The sequence below is a fragment of the Calonectris borealis genome, chromosome 39 (assembly GCF_964195595.1).
Source record: "Calonectris borealis chromosome 39, bCalBor7.hap1.2, whole genome shotgun sequence".
Classification (NCBI taxonomy): Eukaryota; Metazoa; Chordata; class Aves; order Procellariiformes; family Procellariidae; genus Calonectris; species Calonectris borealis.
Window position 1 is genome coordinate 80,936 of NC_134350.1, and position 20,842 is coordinate 101,777.

The 20,842-nt window shown below is 66.3% G+C and overlaps 1 protein-coding gene across 1 annotated transcript in view; it reads right to left on the reverse strand.

Moving 5' to 3' along the window:
• Positions 1-2,548: 2,548 nt before the first annotated feature.
• SRCAP (Snf2 related CREBBP activator protein) overlaps positions 2,549-20,842 on the reverse strand; it is a 71,792-nt gene continuing 53,498 nt past the window's right edge. Inside the window, exons 24-31 of the mRNA XM_075135391.1 lie at positions 17,680-17,882; positions 13,540-13,709; positions 10,306-10,502; positions 10,108-10,222; positions 8,995-9,204; positions 7,775-7,954; positions 5,369-5,452; positions 2,549-4,799 (exon numbers count right to left, since the gene is read on the reverse strand). Coding sequence (XP_074991492.1) covers positions 2,988-4,799; positions 5,369-5,452; positions 7,775-7,954; positions 8,995-9,204; positions 10,108-10,222; positions 10,306-10,502; positions 13,540-13,709; positions 17,680-17,882 — 2,971 coding nt within the window. The 3' untranslated portion in view covers positions 2,549-2,987. The remainder of the gene's footprint in view (positions 4,800-5,368; positions 5,453-7,774; positions 7,955-8,994; positions 9,205-10,107; positions 10,223-10,305; positions 10,503-13,539; positions 13,710-17,679; positions 17,883-20,842) is intronic.

The following is a 20,842-nucleotide window of genomic DNA, read 5'->3' on the forward strand; positions in this document are numbered from 1 at the left end:
CCATGGGATCCCCCCAGCCCCATGGGGACCCCCCCAAGGCCCCCTTAGAGCCACAAGGACCCCCCAGCCCCATGGGGACCCCCCCAAGGTCCCCCTTGGAGCCACAGGGACCCCCCCCAGCCCCATGGGGACCCTCTCAAGGTCCCCCCTGGAGCCACAGGGACCCCCCCAGCCCCATGGGGACCCCCCCAAGGTCCCCCTTGGAGTCACAGGGACCCCCCCAGCCCCATGGGACCCCCCCAAGGCCCCCTTGGAGCCACAGGGACCCCCCCAGCCCCATGGGGACCCCCCCCAAGGTCCCCCTTGGAGTCACAGGGACCCCCCCAGCCCCATGGGGACCCCCCAAGGCCCCCTTGGAGCCACAGGGACCCCCCCCAGCCCCATGGGGACCCTCTCAAGGTCCCCCCTGGAGCCACAGGGACCCCCCAGCCCCACGGGACCCCCAAACCTTCTCTGACCTCCTCCAACCCCCTTCACCTCATAGGTCCCCCCCCCCCAGGGATCCCTTGGGGCCCCCCCCAACCCCTTGGGGACCCCCTCACTGCCAGAGGGACCCACCTGAACTGTATAAGACACCCCCCCCCAAAAAAGACCCCCTTAACCCCTCCCCCGCAGCCCCACGAGCACCCCGGATGCCTGGGTCCCCCTGGGGGGATTGTGGGGTGGGGGGGGGGTCCCCAAAACTCTCCATTTTCAACCCTTTATTCATCGCATTCTCCCGCAGGAAAGCTTACAGCCGCCGTCTGTACACGGTGCCCCACGCTGGGGAGGGGGGGGGTTTGGGGGGGGGGGGGCCCCCCCATGACACATACACCCCCCCCCCCCCACCCTGGCACCCCAAAACCCGCCCCTTCCGGCCCCCCGCCTCCCCCCCCCGCCCCCCCCCAGCCCAGCACAAAGCACCTTTGCATAGATCGTGTTCAAAAGGAACCTATTTTACATGGGGCTGTACAGGGGGTCGGGCCCCCGCCAATGTACACGGGTAAAAAACGCCCCCCCCACCCCCCATCCCATCCCCCCCCCCCCCCCCCCCCCTCCACGGAGCCCTCCGACTCCGCTGGGCCCCCTCTCCCCGGTTGCCAGCTCCCGCCGCAAGATGGCCGCCGGTTCGGATGGCCGCGGTGGGTGGGGGGGCGGGGGCGAAGGGGCTGCCGGGTGGTGTAGCTGCCGGGGGCAAGATGGCCACCGGGGGCAAGATGGCCACCGGCTCCGACGTCCACTGGAGTCAAGATGGCCGCCGGCTCGGATGTTCACTGGAGTCAAGATGGCCGCCGGCTCGGATGTCCACTGGAGTCAAGATGGCCGCTGGCGTGGATGTCTACTGGAGTCAAGATGGCCGCCGGCTCGGATGTCCACTGGAGTCAAGATGGCCGCCGGCTTGGATGTCTACTGGAGTCAAGATGGCCACCGGCTCGGATGTTCACTGGAGTCAAGATGGCCGCCAGGTCAGATGTCTACTGGAATCAAGATGGCTGCCAGGTTTTATGTCGGCTGGGGTCAAGATGGCTGCCAGCACTGGCGTCGGCTGGAGTCAAGATGGCTGCCGGGTGCCATGTCTGCCAGAGTCAAGATGGCCACCGGCTCCGATACCCGCTGAGGTCAAGATGGCTGCAGAGTCTCACTGCCGCTGGGGTCAAGATGGCCACTGGCTGCGATGTTCCCTGCGGTTCAAGATGGCCGCCGGTTACGACATCCATTGGAGTCAAGATGGCTGCTAGTTCCCCCGTCTGCCATGGCCAAGATGGCCGCCAGCTCTGACGTCGGTTGTTTCAAGATGGCCGCCAGCTCCAACATCCGCCGGGATCAAGATGGCTGCTGGCTCTGACATCACTGCTCAAGATGGCCACCGCTGACATCGCTGTGTTCAAGATGGCCGCCAGCTCCGACATCCCCCGGATGCCCCACGCTGACATCGCTGCTTCTGACATCACTGCGTTCAAGATGGCCGCCGGTTCTGACATCACCAGGTTCAAGATGGCCGCCGCCTCTTGACATCGCCGTGTTCAAGATGGCTGCCATTTCTGACCTCACCTGGGTCAAGATGGCCGCCGCCTCTGACATCACTGCACACGTAAGATGGCTGCCGGTTCTGACATCACCAGCTTCAAGGTGGCCACCGCCTCTGACATCACGGCCTTCAAGATGGCGGCTGGCTCTGACATCACCACCTCTGACATCACCGACTTCAATAGGCGCGCCCATTCTGACATCACCGGGCTCGAGCCACTCACAGGCTCTGACATCACCCATCTGCCAGGTCGGCCACCTTGGGGTCACCTGGGCGGCCATCTTGGGGTCACCTGGGCGGCCATTTTGGGATGCTCCCGTCGGCCATCTTGGGCCCCCATCGGCCATTTTGTGGAGGCCAGTTCGGCCATCTTGGGGTCACCGTCGGCCATCTTGGGGCCACCCGGGTGGCCATTTTGAGCGAGCTCGTCGGCCATCTTGGGGCCACCGGTTCCCGGGGGTTGTCTGGTCGGCCATCTTGAGGGCACGGGCGGCCATTCCCTGCTGCGGTGGTTCCCGTCGGCCATTTTGGGGGGGGGTGTCGTTCAAAAGCGCCAGATCGGCCATTTTGAGGAGGGGCCCGGTCGGCCATTTTAGGATCGCCCGGTCGGCCATTCGGAAGCTGCGCCCAGTCGGCCATTTTGGGGCGGGCGGTGGGGGGGGGGGGGGGGGGAGGGCTCCAGTCGGCCATTTTGGGGGCACCCAGTCGGCCATTTGGTAGGTGCTTGGTCAGCCATTTTGTGGGCACCGAATCGGCCATTTGGTACGCGCTCAGTCGGCCATTTCGTGGGTGCCTGGTCAGCCATTTTGTGCGCGCTCGGTCGGCCATTTTGGGCCCATCCGCCCAGACCCTCCGGGATCACCCCGCCGGCCATCTTGTGGCTCCCCCCCGCCTCCGCGCCGCCCCACTCAGCCCTTCGTAGGGCCCCGGTCGGCCATCTTGCCGGCCCCCTTGGACCTCAGGGGGGCGGCCGGGGAGGTCACGTCTTGGCCTTGCGGCCGCGGACGGCCGCCGCCGCCGCCGAGGGGGTATCGGGGGGCGCTGGGGGACCCCCGGTTGGGGTGGGGGAGGCGGCGGCGGCGGCGGCGGCGGCGGCGGCCGAGCGGGTGTTGGCGGCGGGGGGAGCCGCGCAGCGCCGGGGGGGCTGCTGCCGCCGCCGCTGCCGCCCGCGCCGGCTCGGTGGCGGAGGCCGCCGCCGGCGATGCCGGGGAGCCCCCCCGCCCGCCCGCCGGCGCCGTTTGGCTGGGGGGGGCCGCCGCCGCTGCCCCCCCTCGTCCCCGCTCCCCCCTTCCTCCGAGGAAGGCGGGGGAGACCGCCGCCGCCGCCGGCCCGGCTCCCGCTCCAGGGGAGCCATGAGGGGGGCCCCGGGGTGCCGCCGGGTGCTGCGGGGCACCGGGGGGGGCGAGACGCTGCTGTCGGGGGACGCCCGTTTAGGGGGGCGTCCCCGCCGCCGCTTGCCGGGACTTTGGGGAGCCCCCGTTGCCACCGAACCCCCCCGCGCCGGTCGTCCCCGGCGCCGTTTGCTGGGAGGCTCGTGATGGCGGCGGCGCGGTCCCCCCCGGCGTTTGGGGGGGCGTCCCCGGCGGCGTTTGGGGGGGCCGGGGCTGGCGCCGGGGCTGGGGCTGGCGCCGGGGGGGTCGTGGCGGCGGCGCCGGGGTCGGCCGGGGACGGGGGTCTCCAACACCGTCACCAGGCGCCCCGGCAACTGCCGCAGCACCTTGGCCGCCGGGCCCGGCCCCCGGCTCTGCCGGATCTCCACGTCGGCGCTACGGCGCCGGCGGGGGCCCCGCCCTGCCCCGCCCGGTCCCGCCCCGCTCGCCGGCGGCCCCTCCGGCGTCACCGGCGACGCCTCTGAGGGCGCCGGGGCCGGCGGTGACGGCGGCGGCGGCGCCGGCGCTGCGTCCGGTGGCGCCGGCGCCGCCTGGGAAGGCGGGACAGTCACCTGGGATGGCGCCGGCGCTGGTTGTGACGTCACCGGTGCCAGGTGTGAGGTCACCGGTGCCGGGTGTGGCGGCGGCGGCGGTGGCGGCGGGGTGCTGGGTGTCACCGGCGCCTGGGACGGGGCCGGGGGCGGTTGTGGCGTCACCGCGGCTGCTTTGGCGGCTGCCGGGGCCGGTTGCGACGTCACTGGGAGCGGTTGTGATGTCACTGGGGCCAGCTGCAATGTCACCGGGGGTGTCTGTGACATCACCAGGGGCGGTTGCGACGTCACCGCGGGGGCTGGTTGCGACGACACCGGCACCGCTTGCGACGTCACGGGGGCGGCGGGCGGGAGCGGGGCGGCGGGCGACGTCAGCGGGGCGGCGGGCGACGTCGCCGTGTTCGCTTGCGACGTCACCGGGGCCGCTGGTGATGTCACCGCGTTGGCTTGCGACGTCACCGGGGCGACCGGAGCCGGAGGAGCCGGGGAAGGTCGGGGGGACGTCCCCGCCCCCCGCGGCGACGTCGGCGGCGTCCGAGGGGACGTCGGGGTGGCCCGCGGTGACGTCGGCGTCGCCCGCGGGGACGTCGGGGGGGGCCGCGGGGGTGGGGGCGTCACCCGCGGGGCCGCGGGGGGGGCCCGGTTGGCCGTCCCGGCGGCCCGTAGGCGTTGGCTGGCGCGGGTGCCGGGGCGCTCGGGGAGGGGTCGGGGGGGACCCCGCACCCGCCGGGGCCGCCGGGGTCCCCCGGGGCCTTCGTCCCCACCTGGGGCGGCGGCCACCTCCTCTTCCTCCTCCTCCTGGGGGGGCAGGCGGAAACGCCCCCCCCCCTTGGCCTGGTCGATGTCCTTCCGCGCCGCCTCCACCTGCTCCTGCGGGGGCAGCACCCATGGGTGCCCCCAACCCACAGCCAAACCACCCTTGGGTGCCCCCAACCCACAGCCAAACCCCCCATGGGTGCCCCCAACCCATAGCCAAACCCCCCATGGGTGCCCCCAACCCACAGCCAAACCACCCTTGGGTGCCCCCAACCCACAGCCAAACCCCCCTTGGGTGCCCCCAACCCACAGCCAAACCCCCCATGGGTGCCCCCAACCCACAGCCAAACCACCCATGGGTGCCCCCAAGCCCCCCAAGAACCCCCTGCCCCACAGCAAGACCCTCGTGGGTGCCCTCTACCCCACAGTGGGACCCTCGGGTGCTCCCCAACCCATACTGGGGCACCCATGGGTGCCCCCACCGCTAACAGAGAACCATGGGTGCCCCAGTGGGACCCCCTGGGTGCCCCCACCCCCAAGATGGGACCCTCTGGAACCCCCACCACCCACTTGGACCCTCTCCAACCCCCCAACCCGGCTACCCCCCTACCCCATAGCAAGACCCTGAGGGGTGCCCCCCACCCATAGGTACCTCCCACCCATGGGTGCCCCCCACCACACACCTCCGCCTGCTTCAGCTCCTCCCGGCTGACGTCCTCCAGCGAGGCCTCCAGGAAGTTCATGGCGTAGCGCTCGATGGGCGTCAGCTGCCACACCCGGACGCCTGGGTCACTCGGACGTCGGGGTCCCCCCCCCAGGGACGCCTGGGTCCCTCCAGTCCCCCAGGTCCTCCTGAACCCCCTGGAGACCTGGGTCCTTCCAGACCCCCAGGTTCTCCTCAACCCCCTGCAGACCTTGGTCCTTCCAGACCCCCAATCACCCACGTCCTCCTCAACCCCCTGGAGACCTTGGTCCTTCCAGACTCCCAACCACCCAGGTTCTCCTCAACCCCCTGCAGACCTTGGTCCTTCCAGACCCCCAACCACCCATGTCCTCCTCAACCCCCTGGAGATCTTGATCCTTCCAGACCCCCAGGTTCTTCTCAACCCCCTTGGAGACCTTGGTCCTTCCAGACTCCCAACCACCCAGGTTCTCCTCAAACCCCTTGGAGACCTTGGTCCTTCCAGACTCCCAACCACCCAGGTTCTCCTCAACCCCCTTGGAGACCTTGGTCCTTCCAGACTCCCAACCACCCAGGTTCTCCTCAACCACCCAGGTTCTCCTCAACCCCCTGGAGACCTCGGTCCTTCCAGACTCCCAACCACCCAGGTTCTCCTCAACGCCCTGGAGATCTTGGTCCTTCCAGACCCCCAACCACCCAGGTTCTCCTCAACGCCCTGGAGATCTTGGTCCTTCCAGACCCCCAACCACCCATGTCCTCCTCAACCCCCTGGAGATCTTGGTCCTTCCAGACCCCCAGGTTCTTCTCAACCCCCTTGGAGACCTTGGTCCTTCCAGACTCCCAACCACCCAGGTTCTCCTCAACCCCCTGGAGACCTTGGTCCTTCCAGACCCTCAGGTTCTCCTCAACCCCCTGGAGACCTTGGTCCTTCCAGACCCTCAGGTTCTCCTCAACCCCCTGGAGACCTGGGTCCCTCCAGCCCCACAACCACCCATGTCCTCCTCAACCCCCTGGAGATCTTGATCCTTCCAGACCCCCAGGTTCTCCTCAACCCCCTGCAGACCTTGGTCCTTCCAGACTCCCAACCACCCAGGTTCTCCTCAAACCCCTGGAGACCTGGGTCCTTCCAGACCCCCAGGTTCTTCTCAACCCCCTTGGAGACCTTGGTCCTTCCAGACTCCCAACCACCCAGGTTCTCCTCAACCCCCTTGGAGACCTTGGTCCTTCCAGACTCCCAACCACCCAGGTTCTCCTCAACCCCCTGGAGACCTGGGTCCTTCCAGACCCCCAGGTTCTCCTCAACCCCCTGGAGACCTCGGTCCTTCCAGACCCCCAGGTTCTCCTCAACCCCCTTGGAGACCTTGGTCCTTCCAGACCCCCAACCACCCATGTCCTCCTCAACCCCCTGGAGATCTTGATCCTTCCAGACCCCCAGGTTCTTCTCAACCCCCTTGGAGACCTTGGTCCTTCCAGACTCCCAACCACCCAGGTTCTCCTCAAACCCCTTGGAGACCTTGGTCCTTCCAGACTCCCAACCACCCAGGTTCTCCTCAACCCCCTGGAGACCTCGGTCCTTCCAGACCCCCAGGTTCTCCTCAACTCCCTGGAGACCTTGGTCCTTCCAGACCCCCAACCACCCATGTCCTCCTCAACCCCCTGGAGATCTTGATCCTTCCAGACCCCCAGGTTCTTCTCAACCCCCTTGGAGACCTTGGTCCTTCCAGACTCCCAACCACCCAGGTTCTCCTCAAACCCCTTGGAGACCTTGGTCCTTCCAGACTCCCAACCACCCAGGTTCTCCTCAACCCCCTGGAGACCTCGGTCCTTCCAGACCCCCAACCACCCAGGTTCTCCTCAACCTCCTGGAGACCTGGGTCCCTCCAGTTCCCCAAACCACCCAGGTTCTCCTCAACCCCCTGGAGACCTAGGTCCTTCCAGACTCCCAACCACCCAGGTTCTCCTCAACCCCCTGGAGACCTGGGTCCCTCCAGACTCCCAACCACCCAGGTTCTCCTCAACGCCCTGGAGATCTTGGTCCTTCCAGACCCCCAACCACCCATGTCCTCCTCAACCCCCTGGAGATCTTGGTCCTTCCAGACCACCAGGTTCTCCTCAACCCCCTGCAGACCTTGGTCCTTCCAGACTCCCAACCACCCAGGTTCTCCTCAACCCCCTGGAGACCTGGGTCCTTCCAGACCCCCAGGTTCTCCTCAACCCCCTGCAGACCTTGGTCCTTCCAGACCCCCAACCACCCATGTCCTCCTCAACCCCCTGGAGATCTTGGTCCTTCCAGACCCCCAGGTTCTCCTCAACCCCCTGGAGATCTTGGTCCTTCCAGACCCCCAGGTTCTCCTCAACCCCCTGGAGACCTGGGTCCCCCAAAGTTCCCCGACGCCTGGGTCCCCACCTGCTCGACCAGGGCGGCGATCTCCTGCTCAGCCTTGGAGAGCTCCTCCTCAGGTTCAGGACCACCCCGCTCCTCCTCGGGGCTGAGGCTCTCGCTGAACTCGGCCAACGCCGCCACCCGCTCCGCCTGCGCCTGCGAGGCCGCCCGGATGTCCTCGGGGTCCTCCGCCCTGCACAGCGCCTGGGGACATCAGGGGGACATCAGGGACGTAGGGGACATCAGGGACGTGGGGAACATCTGGGACGTGAGGGACATCAGGGACGTGGGGAACATCTGGGACGTGGGGAACATCTGGGACGTGAGGGACATCTGGGACGTGAGGGACATCAGGGACGTGGGGAACATCTGGGACGTGAGGGACATCAGGGACATGGGGAACATCTGGGACGTGGGGAACATCTGGGACGTGAGGGACATCAGGGACGTGGGGAACATCTGGGACGTGGGGAACATCTGGGACGTGAGGGACATCAGGGACGTGGGGAACATCTGGGACGTGAGGGACATCTGGGACATGAGGGACATCAGGGACGTGGGGAACATCTGGGACGTGAGGGACATCTGGGACATGAGGGACATCAGGGACGTGGGGAACATCTGGGACGTGAGGGACATCTGGGACGTGAGGGACATCAGGGACGTGGGGAACATCTGGGACGTGAGAGACATCAAAGGACATTAGGGGTGTTGGGGACATCAGGGGTGTTGGGGACATCAGGGACGTGAGGGACATCAGGGACGTGGGGAACATCTGGGACGTGAGGGACATCAGGGACGTGGGGAACATCTGGGACGTGGGGAACATCTGGGACGTGAGGGACATCTGGGACGTGAGGGACATCAGGGACGTGGGGAACATCTGGGACGTGAGGGACATCAAAGGACATTAGGGGTGTTGGGGACATCAGGGACATGGGGGACATCTGGGACGTGAGGGACATCAGGGACGTGGGGAACATCTGGGACGTGGGGAACATCTGGGACGTGAGGGACATCTGGGACGTGAGGGACATCAGGGACATGGGGAACATCTGGGATGTGGGGAACATCTGGGACGTGAGGGACATCAGGGACGTGGGGAACATCTGGGACGTGAGGGACATCAGGAACATCAGGGAGATGGGGACCCATCAGGGATGTTGGGGACACCAGGACCATCATGGGACATAGGGTGACATCAGGGTGACATCAGGGTGACATCAGGTGACAAGTGGTCCCACCTGCTCCAGGATATGGGTGCGCCGGGTGGCCGCCGGGTCTTCGTCCTCATCGGGGGGGACATCCCCGTCCCTCTCCTTCTCCTTCTCCTTCTCCTTCTCCTTCTCCTTCTCTTTCTCCTTCTCCTTCTCCTTCTCCTTCTCCTTGTCCCTCTCCGGCTCCCGGCGCCCCGGTTCCTCCGGCGCCATGTCGAACAGCTCCCGGATCGTTTGCTGGGGGTGGGTGGGGTCAGTGCCACGCCCGGACACCTGGGTGCCCCCCCGAGATGCCTGGGTGCCCCCCCAGAATTCCCCTACCACCATGAAGTCATTGAGATGTGGCTCCAAGGTGGGATCAGGGGGAGGTTCCTGGTCACCTGGGTCCCCATGGGGAAGTCCAAGGGTGTTGTCACCTGGACACTTGGGTCCCCCCCAGACACCTGGGTCCCACCTGGACTCCTGAGTGCCCCCCGGAACCCCTGGGCACCCTCCAAATTCCTGGGTCTCCTCTGCCACCATCAAGCCCTTGAGATGTGGCTTCAAGGTGGGATCAGGGGGAGGTTCCTGGCCATCTGGGTCCCCATGGGGAGGTCCAAGGGTGTTGTCACCTAGACCCATGGGTCCCCCCTGAACTCCTGGGTCTCCTCTGCCACCATGAAGCCCTTGAGATGTGGCTCCAAGGTAGAATCAGGGGGAGGTTCCTGGCCACCCGGGCCCATGGGGAGGTCCAAGGGTGTCGTCACCTGGACACTTGGGTCCCCCCCAGACACCTGGGTCCCACCTGGACACCTGGGTCCCCCACAAACTCCTGGGTCTCCTCTGCCCCCATGAAGCCCTTGAGATGTGGCTCCAAGGTGAAGATCAGGGGGAGGTTCCTGGCCACCTGGGTCCCCATGGGGAGGTCCAAGGGTGTCGTTACCTGGACACTTGGGTCCCCCCCAGATGCCTGGGTCCCACTTGGACACCTGGGTCCCCCCTGAACTCCTGGGTCCCCTCTGCCCCCATGAAGCCCTTGAGATGTGGCTCCAAGGTGGGATCAGGGGGAGGTTCCTGGCCACCTGGGTCCCCATGGGGAGGTCCAAGGGTGTCACTGCCTGGCCACCTGGGTCCCCCCTGGCCACCTGGGACCTCAGCTACCTGCTTGAAGTAGGCGGTGGTGAAGTTCCCCCCCTCGATGGCCATATCTCCCAGCATCCTCTTCTGGTTGGCCTTCTTGAGGATGTTCTCCTCTACCGTCCTCTCACTGATGAGGCTGAGAAGAAGACAAAAAGGGTGGGGTGAAGTGACCACAGAGAAACCAGGTAGAAGATCCCAAAATCCCAAAGTTGGATGTACCGGTAGATGTGGACATCCCGGGTTTGACCAATGCGGTGGCATCGGTCCTGGGCTTGGGCGTCCATGGTGGGATTCCAGTCGCTGTCGTAGAAGACGACGGTGTCGGCACCCGCCAGGTTGACGCCGACTCCACCGCTGCGGGTCGAGAGGATGAAGCAGAAGATGCGCTTGTCGGCGTTGAAACGTTCCATCAGGGCCTGCAGGGGACAAGACGGCGTCACCCGGCCACCGGGGTCCCATGTTAGAGGGGGACCCGGACACCTGGGTCACCCCCCATGGACACCTGGGTTCCTCCTGGACACCAGGTTCCTCCCTGCCACCATGAAGCTCTTGAGATGTGGCTCCAAGGTGGGACCATGGGGAGGTTCTTGGACATTTGGGTCTCCAAGGAGGTCCAAGGGTGTTGGTGCCTGGACACCAGGGTCCCCCGGACACGTGGGTCCCCTCTTGGATGCCTGGGTCACCCCCATGGACACCTGGGTCCCTCCTGGACACCAGGTTCCTCCCTGCCACCATCAAGCTCTTGAGATGTGGCTCCAAAGTGGGATCAGGAGAAGGTTCCTGGCTACCCTGGGTCTCCATGAGGAGGTCCAAGGGTGTTGGTGCCTGGACATCAGGGTCCCCTGGACACCTGGGTCTCCTCTGCCACCATGAAGCTCTTGAGATGTGGCTCCAAGGTGGGACCATGGGGAGGTTCTTGGACATTTGGGTCTCCAAGGAGGTCCAAGTTTGTTGGTGCCTGGACACCAGGGTCCCCCGGATATGTAGGTCCCGTCCTGGATGCCTGAGTCACCCCCATGGACACTTGGGTCCCTCCTGGACACCAGGTTCCTCCCTGCCACCATCAAGCTCTTGAGATGTGGCTCCAAAGTGGGATCAGGAGAAGGTTCCTGGCTACCCTGGGTCTCCATGAGGAGGTCCAAGGGTGTTGGTGCCTGGACATCAGGGTCCCCTGGACACCTGGGTTCCCTCTGCCACCATGAAGCTCTTGAGATGTGGCTCCAAGGTGGGACCATGGGGAGGTTCTTGGACATTTGGGTCTCCAAGGAGGTCCAAGGGTGTTGGTGCCTGGACACTTGGGTCCTCCCTGGCCACCTGGGTCCCTCCTGGAGACCAGAATCCTCCCTACCACCATCAAGCCCTTGAGATGTGGCTCCAAGGTTGGACCAGGAGAAGGTTCCTGCACACTGGGTCCCCATGGGGAGGTCCAAGGGTGTCGGTGCCTGGACACTTGGGTGCCCCCTGGCCACCTGGGTCCCCTCTTGGACACCTGCGTCACCCCTGGATACCTGGGTCCCTCCTGGACACCAGAATCCTCCCTACCGCCATCAAGCCCTTGAGATGTGGCTCCAAGGTTGGACCAGGAGAAGGTTCCTGGCCACCTGGGTCCCCACGGGGAGGTCCAAGGGTGTTGGTGCCTGGACACTTGGGTGCCCCCTGGCCGCCTGGGTCCCTCCTGGACACCAGGTTCCTCCCTACCGCCATCAAGCCCTTGAGATGTGGCTCCAAGGTTGGACCAGGAGAAGGTTCCTGGACACTTGGGTCCCCATGGGGAGGTCCAAGGGTGTCGGTGCCTGGACACTTGGGTGCCCCCTGGCCACCTGGGTCCCCTCTTGGACACCTGGGTCACCCCTGGATACCCGGGTCCCTCCTGGACACCAGAATCCTCCCTACCGCCATCAAGCCCTTGAGATGTGGCTCCAAGGTGGGACCAACAGAAGGTTCCTGCACACTTGGGTCCCCATGGGGAGGTCCAAGGGTGTCGGTGTCTGGACACTTGGGTGCCCCCTGGCCACCTGCGTCCCTCCTGGACACCAGGATCCTCCCTACCACATCAAGCCCTTGAGATGTGGCTCCAAGGTTGGACCAGGAGGAGGTTCCTGGACACTTGGGTCCCCATGGGGAGGTCCAAGGGTGTCGGTGCCTGGACACTTGGGTGCCCCCTGGCCACCTGGGTCCCCTCTTGGACACCTGGGTCACCCCTGGATACCCGGGTCCCTCCTGGACACCAGAATCCTCCCTACCGCCATCAAGCCCTTGAGATGTGGCTCCAAGGTGGGACCAACAGAAGGTTCCTGCACACTTGGGTCCCCATGGGGAGGTCCAAGGGTGTCGGTGTCTGGACACTTGGGTGCCCCCTGGCCACCTGCGTCCCTCCTGGACACCAGGATCCTCCCTACCACATCAAGCCCTTGAGATGTGGCTCCAAGGTTGGACCAGGAGGAGGTTCCTGGACACTTGGGTCCCCATGGGGAGGTCCAAGGGTGTCGGTGCCTGGACACTTGGGTGCCCCCTGGCCACCTGGGTCCCCTCCTGGACACCTGGGTCACCCCTGGATACCTGGGTCCCTCCTGGACACCAGAATCCTCCCTACCACCATCAAGCCCTTGAGATGTGGCTCCAAGGTGGGACCAACAGAAGGTTCCTGCACACTTGGGTCCCCATGGGGAGGTCCAAGGGTGTCGGTGTCTGGACACTTGGGTGCCCCCTGGCCACCTGCGTCCCTCCTGGACACCAGGATCCTCCCTACCACATCAAGCCCTTGAGATGTGGCTCCAAGTTGGGACCAGGAGGAGGTTCCTGGACACTTGGGTCCCCACGGGGAGGTCCAAGGGTGTCGGTGCCTGGACACTTGGGTGCCCCCTGGCCACCTGGGTCCCCTCCTGGACACCTGGGTCACCCCTGGATACCTGGGTCCCTCCTGGACACCAGAATCCTCCCTACCACCATCAAGCCCTTGAGATGTAGCTCCAAGGTGGGACCACGGGGAGGTTCTTGGACATTTGGGTCCCCATGAGGAGGTCCAAGGGTGTTGGTGCCTGGACGCCAGGGTCCCCTGGATATGTGGGTCCCGTCCTGGATGCCTGAGTCACCCCCATGGACACCTGGGTCACCCCTGGATACCCGGGTCCCTCCTGGACATCAGAATCCTCCCTACTGCCATCAAGCCCTTGAGATGTGGCTCCAAGGTGGGACCAACAGAAGGTTCCTGCACACTTGGGTCCCCATGGGGAGGTCCAAGGGTGTCGGTGCCTGGACACTTGGGTGCCCCCTGGCCACCTGCGTCCCTCCTGGACACCAGGATCCTCCCTACCACATCAAGCCCTTGAGATGTGGCTCCAAGGTTGGACCAGGAGGAGGTTCCTGGCCACCTGGGTCCCCATGGGGAGGTCCAAGGGTGTCGGTGCCTGGACACTTGGGTCCCCCCTGGCCATTCGGGTGCCCCGCCCGCACCTGGCGCTGCTCGACGCGGGTGCTGCCGTCCAGGCGCAGGTAGATGTGGCCGTGGTAGGTGAGGAAGCGCTCGAGGACGTCGAGCATCCGGGTCATCTGGGTGAAGATGAGGACGCGGTGGGCCCCCGCCTTCAGGCGCCGCAGCAGCACGTCCAGCGTCTGCAGCTTCCCTGGGGGGGGACGCCGGTGTCACCGGGGGCCACCGCCAAGGGGGTGGGGCGGGGTGACACCCCCCCCCACCCCCTCTTTGGGACGGGGGGGTGGTGGGGGCGTGGGGACTTCAGGGGGGGGCGTGGGGACGTTGTGGGGACATCGTTAGGGAGGTGGGGACATCATGGGGACGTGGGGACATCATGGGGACATCAGGTGGGACATCATTAGGGACGTGGGGACGTCACTGGGGACATGGGGACATCAGTGGGGGCATGGGGACATCATGGGGACATCAGGTGGGACATCATTAGGGACGTGGGGACATCATGGGGACATGGGGACATCATGGGGACATCAGGTGGGACATCATTAGGGACGTGGGGACGTCACTGGGGACGTGGGGACATCAGTGGGGACGTGGGGACATCATGGGGACATCATGGGGACATCAGGTGGGACATCATTAGGGACGTGGGGACGTCACTGGGGACATGGGGACATCATGGGGACATCAGGTGGGACATCATTAGGGACGTGGGGACGTCACTGGGGACATGGGGACATCATGGGGACATCAGGTGGGACATCATTAGGGACGTGGGGACGTCACTGGGGACGTGGGGACATCATGGGGACATGGGGACATCATGGGGACATCATGTGGGACATCATTAGGGACGTGGGGATGTCACTGGGGACATGGGGACATCAGTGGGGGCATGGGGACATCATGGGGACATCAGGTGGGACATCATTAGGGACGTGGGGACGTCACTGGGGACGTGGGGACATCATGGGGACATCAGGTGGGACATCATTAGGGACGTGGGGACGTCACTGGGGACATGGGGACATCATGGGGACATCAGGTGGGACATCATTAGGGACGTGGGGACGACACTGGGGACATGGGGACATCAGTGGGGACGTGGGGACATCATGGGGACATGGGGACATCATGGGGACATGGGGAATAGAGGGAGATCGGAGGGCTGGGTGCTCGCGCAGCACCCGGCTCCCCGATGTCCCCCGGTGTCCCTGATGTCCCCAACCCTCCTGATGTCCCCAACACCCCCAGTGTCCCCAGTGTCCCCAATGTCCCCAACACCTTTGATGTCCCCAGGACTGGGAAAAGGGGGATGGGGGAGATCGGAGGGGTGGGTGCTCGCGCAGCACCCGGCTCCCCGACGCCCCCCGTGTCCCCGGTGTCCCCAGTGTCCCCAGTGTCCCCAGGACTGGGAAAAGGGGGATGGGGCAGATCGGAGGGGTGGGTGCTCGCGCAGCACCCGGCTCCCCGACGCCCCCAGTGTCCCCAGTGTCCCCAATGTCCCCCAGTGTCCCCAGTGTCCCCAATGTCCTTGATGTCCCCAACACCCCCAATGTCCCCCAGCGTCCCCAGTGTCCCCAGAGTCCCCAATACCTTTGATGTCCCCAAAACCGGGAAAAGGGGGATGGGGGCAGATCGGAGGGGTGGGTGCTCGCGCAGCACCCGGCTCCCCACCGCCCCCCGTGTCCCCAACCCCCTCGATGTCCCCAATCCCCCCGATGTCCCCAGCCCCCCCGATGTCCCCAACGCCCCCGATGTCCCCAATGTCCCCAGTGTCCCCAATGCCCCCAACACCTTTGATGTCCCCAGGACTGGGAAAAGGGGGATGGGGCAGATCGGAGGGGTGGGTGCTCGCGCAGCACCCGGCTCCCCGACGCCCCCCGTGTCCCCAGTGTCCCCAATGTCCCCAGTGTCCCTGATGTCCCCAACACCCCCAATGTCCCCAGCGTCCCCAATGTCCCCCAGCGTCCCCAGTGTCCCCAGTGTCCCCAATGTCCCCAGTGTCCCTGATGTCCCCAACACCCCCAATGTCCCCAGTGTCCCCAATGTCCCCCAGCGTCCCCAGTGTCCCCAATGTCCCCAGTGTCCCTGATGTCCCCAACACCCCCAGTGTCCCCAGTGTCCCCAGGACTGGGAAAAGGGGGATGGGGGAGATCGGAGGGGTGGGTGCTCGCGCAGCACCCGGCTCCCCGACGCCCCCCGTGTCCCCAGTGTCCCCAATGTCCCCCAGTGTCCCCAGTGTCCCTGATGTCCCCAACACCCCCAATGTCCCCAGTGTCCCCAATGTCCCCCAGTGTCCCCAGTGTCCCCAGTGTCCCTGATGTCCCCAACACCCCCAGTGTCCCCAGTGTCCCCAGGACTGGGAAAAGGGGGATGGGGGAGATCGGAGAGGTGGGTGCTCGCGCAGCACCCGGCTCCCCGACGCCCCCCGTGTCCCCAGTGTCCCCAATGTCCCCAGTGTCCCTGATGTCCCCAACACCCCCAATGTCCCCAGTGTCCCCAATGTCCCCCAGTGTCCCCAGTGTCCCCAGTGTCCCCAATGTCCCCAGTGTCCCTGATGTCCCCAACACCCCCAATGTCCCCAGTGTCCCCAATGTCCCCCAGTGTCCCCAGTGTCCCCAATGTCCCCAGTGTCCCTGATGTCCCCAACACCCCCAATGTCCCCAGTGTCCCCCAATGTCCCCCAGTGTCCCCAGTGTCCCCAATGTCCCCCGTGACCCTGATGTCCCCAACACCCCCAATGTCCCCAGTGTCCCCAGTGTCCCCAATGTCCCCCGTGACCCTGATGTCCCCAACACCCCCAATGTCCCCCAGTGTCCCCAGTGTCCCCAATGTCCCCCGTGACCCTGATGTCCCCAACACCCCCAATGTCCCCAGCGTCCCCAATGTCCCCCAGCGTCCCCAGTGTCCCCAATGTCCCCAGTGTCCCTGATGTCCCCAACACCCCCAATGTCCCCAGTGTCCCCCAGTGTCCCCAGCGTCCCGTGTCCCCAGTGTCCCCCAGCGTCCCCAGTGTCCCCAATGTCCCCAGTGTCCCTGATGTCCCCAACACCCCCAGTGTCCCCAGTGTCCCCAGGACTGGGAAAAGGGGGATGGGGGCAGATCGGAGGGGTGGGTGCTCGCGCAGCACCCGGCTCCCCGACGCCCCCCGTGTCCCCAATGTCCCCAGTGTCCCTGATGTCCCCAACACCCCCAATGTCCCCAGTGTCCCCCAATGTCCCCCAGTGTCCCCAGTGTCCCCAATGTCCCCCGTGACCCTGATGTCCCCAACACCCCCAATGTCCCCAGTGTCCCCAATGTCCCCCAGTGTCCCCAGTGTCCCCAGTGTCCCTGATGTCCCCAACACCCCCAATGTCCCCAGTGTCCCCCAGTGTCCCCAGCGTCCCGTGTCCCCAATGTCCCCCAGTGTCCCCAGTGTCCCCAATGTCCCCAGTGTCCCTGATGTCCCCAACACCCCCAGTGTCCCCAGTGTCCCCAGGACTGGGAAAAGGGGGATGGGGGAGATCGGAGGGGTGGGTGCTCGCGCAGCACCCGGCTCCCCGACGCCCCCAGTGTCCCCAGTGTCCCCAATGTCCCCCAGTGTCCCCAATGTCCCCAGTGTCCCTGATGTCCCCAACACCCCCAGTGTCCCCAGTGTCCCCAGGACTGGGAAAAGGGGGATGGGGGAGATCGGAGGGGTGGGTGCTCACGCAGCACCCGGCTCCCCGACGCCCCCAGTGTCCCCAGTGTCCCCAATGTCCCCCAGTGTCCCCAGTGTCCCCAATGTCCCCAACACCTTTGATGTCCCCAAAACCGGGAAAAGGGGGATGGGGGCAGATCGGAGGGGTGGGTGCTCGCGCAGCACCCGGCTCCCCGCCGCCCCCCGTGTCCCCAGTGTCCCCAGTGACCTTGATGTCCCCAACGTCCCTGATGTCCCCAACACCCCCAGTGTCCCCAGCGTCCCCAGTGTCCCCAATGTCCCCAACACCTTTGATGTCCCCAAAACTGGGAAAAGGGGGATGGGGGCAGATCGGAGGGGTGGGTGCTCGCGCAGCACCCGGCTCCCCGACGCCCCCCGTGTCCCCAGCCCCCCCGATGTCCCCAGCCCCCCCGATGTCCCCAGCCCCCCCGATGTCCCCAACCCCCCCGGCGTCCCCGCCGTCCCCGCTGTCCCCACGTACCGCAGTCGTACTGGATGAGGCGCAGGTCGGGGAAGTGGGTGCGCATGCTGCGCAGCACCCGGTGCAGGGCTCGCCCGCGGGGCGCCAGCTCCTCCCGCAGCCGCTGCTCCAGCTGCGCCCGTTGGCGCAGGCGCCAGGGGGGGGGGCGGCAGCTGTGCAGGGCCACCCCCCGCGCCTCCACCGGTGGCAGCACGAAGATGAACCTGGGGGGGGGGCAGAGATTTGGGGACCCCCCCCCGTGGGAGACCTGGGATCCCCTAAACCCCCTGCGCCCCCCCCCCCCACCAACTCCCTGGGTGCTCCCGAACTCCTGGACCCCCCCCCAAGCTCCTGGACCCCCCCCAAGCTCCCCCCAAACTCCTGGACCCCCCCCCAACTCCTGGACCCCCCTACCAAGCTCCTGGACCCCCCCCAAACTCCTGGACTCCCCCCCAAGCTCCTGGACCCCCCCCAAGCTCCTGGACCCCCCCCCAAACACCTGGACCCCCCCCCCCAACTCCTGGACCCCCCCCAAACTCCTGGACCCCCCCCCAAACACCTGGACCCCCCCCCTCCAACTCCTGGACCCCCCCCCCAACTCCTGGACCCCCCCAAACTCCTGGACCCCCCCCCTCCAAGCTCCTGGACCCCCCCCCAAATCCCTGGACCCCCCCCCAAACTCCTGGACCCCCCCAAGCTCCCCCCAAACTCCTGGACCCCCCCCAAACCCCTGGACCCCCCCCCAAGCTCTTGGAACCCCCCCCAAAACTCCTGGACCCCCCCCCAAGCTCCTGGACCCCCCCCAAACCCCTGGGTCCCCCCCCAAACCCTCAGGTAACCCCCAGATGCCTGGGTCCCCCAAAACCCCCTGCACCCCCCCCCAACTGCCTGGGTGCTCCCAAACTCCTGGACCCCCCCCAAACCCCTGGACCCCCTCCAAGCTCCTGGACCCCCCCCCAAATTCCTGGACCCCCCCCCCCAAGCTCCTGGACCCCCCCCCAAACCCTTGGGTCCCCCCCAGATGCCTGCGTCCCCCAAAACCCCCTGCACCCCCCCCCCCCCCAACTGCCTGGGTGCTCCCAAACTCCTGGACCCCCCCCCCGGACCCCCCCCCCCAAACTCCTGGACCCCCCCAAACTCCTGGACCCCCCCAAACCCCTGGACCCCCCCCTAAGCTCCTGGACCTGCCCCAAATCCCTGGGTCCCCCCAAACCCTTTGGGTCCCCCCCAAACTCTCTGGATCCCCCTAAATTCCTGGGGTCCCCCCCAAGTCCCTGGGCCCCCCGAAAAGCCTGGGTGCCCCCAAACCCTTTGGGTCCCCCCAAACTCTCTGGGTCCCCCTAAATTCCTGGGGTCCCCCCCAAAAGCCTGGGTCCCCCCAAACCCTTTGGGTCCCCCCAAACCCTCTGGGTCCCCCCAAGTTCCTGGGGTCCCCTCCAAGTGCCTGGGTCCCCCCAAACACCTGGGTCCCCCCAAAGCCTTTGGGTCCCCCCAAGTTCCTGGGGTCCCCCCCAAACGCCTGGGTCTCCCCAAACACTCGGGGTCCCCTCAAAGCCTTTGGGTCCCCCCAAGTTCCTGGCCCCCCCCCAAGCCCTCTGGGTCCCCCCCAAACCCTCTGGGTCCCCCTAAATTCCTGCCACCCCCCCCACCCAGATGCCTGGGTCCCCCCAAACCCTCTGGGTCCCCCCAAGTTCCTGGGGTCCCCCCCCAAACGCCTGGGTCCCCCCAAACCCTCGGGGTCCCCCCAAACCCTCTGGGTACCCCTAAATTCCTGGGCTCCCCCCCAAACACCTGGGTTCCCCCAAACGCCTGGGTCCCCCCAAACCCTCTGGGTCCCCCCAAGTTCCTGGGGTCCCCCCAAACGCCTGGGTCCCCCCAAACCCTCGGGGTCCCCCTAAATTCCTGCCATGCCCTCACCCAGAAGCCTGGGTCCCCCCAAACCCTCTGGGTCCCCCCAAGTTCCTGGGGTCCCCCCCAAACGCCTGGGCCCCCCCCAAACCCTCCGGGTCCCCCCAAGTTCCTGGGGTCCCCCCAAACACCTGGGTCCCCCCAAACCCTCGGGGTCCCCTCAAACCCTTTCGGTCCCCCCAAGTTCCTGGGCCCCCCCCAAGCCCTCTGGGTCCCCCTAAATTCCTACTGGGACCCCCTAAATTCCTAGGGTCCCCCCCAAACCCCTGTGTCCCCCCAAACGCCTGGGTCCCCCCAAACCCTCTGGGTCCCCGCAAGTTCCTGGGGTCCTCCCAAGCCCTCTGGGTCCCCCCCAAACCCTCTGGGTCCCCCTAAATTCCTACTGGGACCCCCTAAATTCCTGGGGTCCCCCCCAAGTGCCTGGGTCCCCCCAAACCCTCTGGGTCCCCCCAAGTTCCTGGGGTCCCCCCAAACGCCTGGGTCCCCCAAAACCCTCGGGGTCCCCCTAAATTCCTACTGGGACCCCCTAAATTCCTGGGGTCCCCCCCAAGTGCCTGGGTCCCCCCAAACCCTCTGGGTCCCCCCAAGTTCCTGGGGCCCCCCCAAACGCCTGGGTCCCCCCAAACCCTCTGGGTCCCCCCAAGTTCCTGGGGTCCCCCCCAAGTGCCTGGGTCCCCCCCAAACCCTCTGGGTCCCCCCCAAACCCTCCAGGTCCCCCTAAGTTCCTGGGGTCCCCCCCAAGTGCCTGGGTCCCCCCAAACGCCTGGGTCCCCCCAAACCCTCGGGGTCCCCTCAAACCCTTTGGGTCCCCCCAAGTTCCTGGGCCCCCCCCAAGCCCTCTGGGTCCCCCCCAAACCCTCTGGGTCCCCCTAAATTCCTACTGGGACCCCCTAAATTCCTGGGGTCCCCCCCAAGTGCCTGGGTCCCCCCAAACCCTCTGGGTCCCCCCAAGTTCCTGGGGTCCCCCCAAACGCCTGGGTCCCCCCAAACCCTCTGGGTCCCCCCAAGTTCCTGGGGTCCCCCCCAAGTGCCTGGGTCCCCCCAAACGCCTGGGTCCCCCCAAACCCTCGGGGTCCCCTCAAACCCTTTGGGTCCCCCCAAGTTCCTGGGCCCCCCCCAAGCCCTCTGGGTCCCCCCCAAACCCTCTGGGTCCCCCTAAATTCCTACTGGGACCCCCTAAATTCCTGGGGTCCCCCCCAAGTGCCTGGGTCCCCCCAAACCCTCTGGGTCCCCCCAAACGCCTGGGTCCCCCAAAACCCTCGGGGTCCCCCTAAAT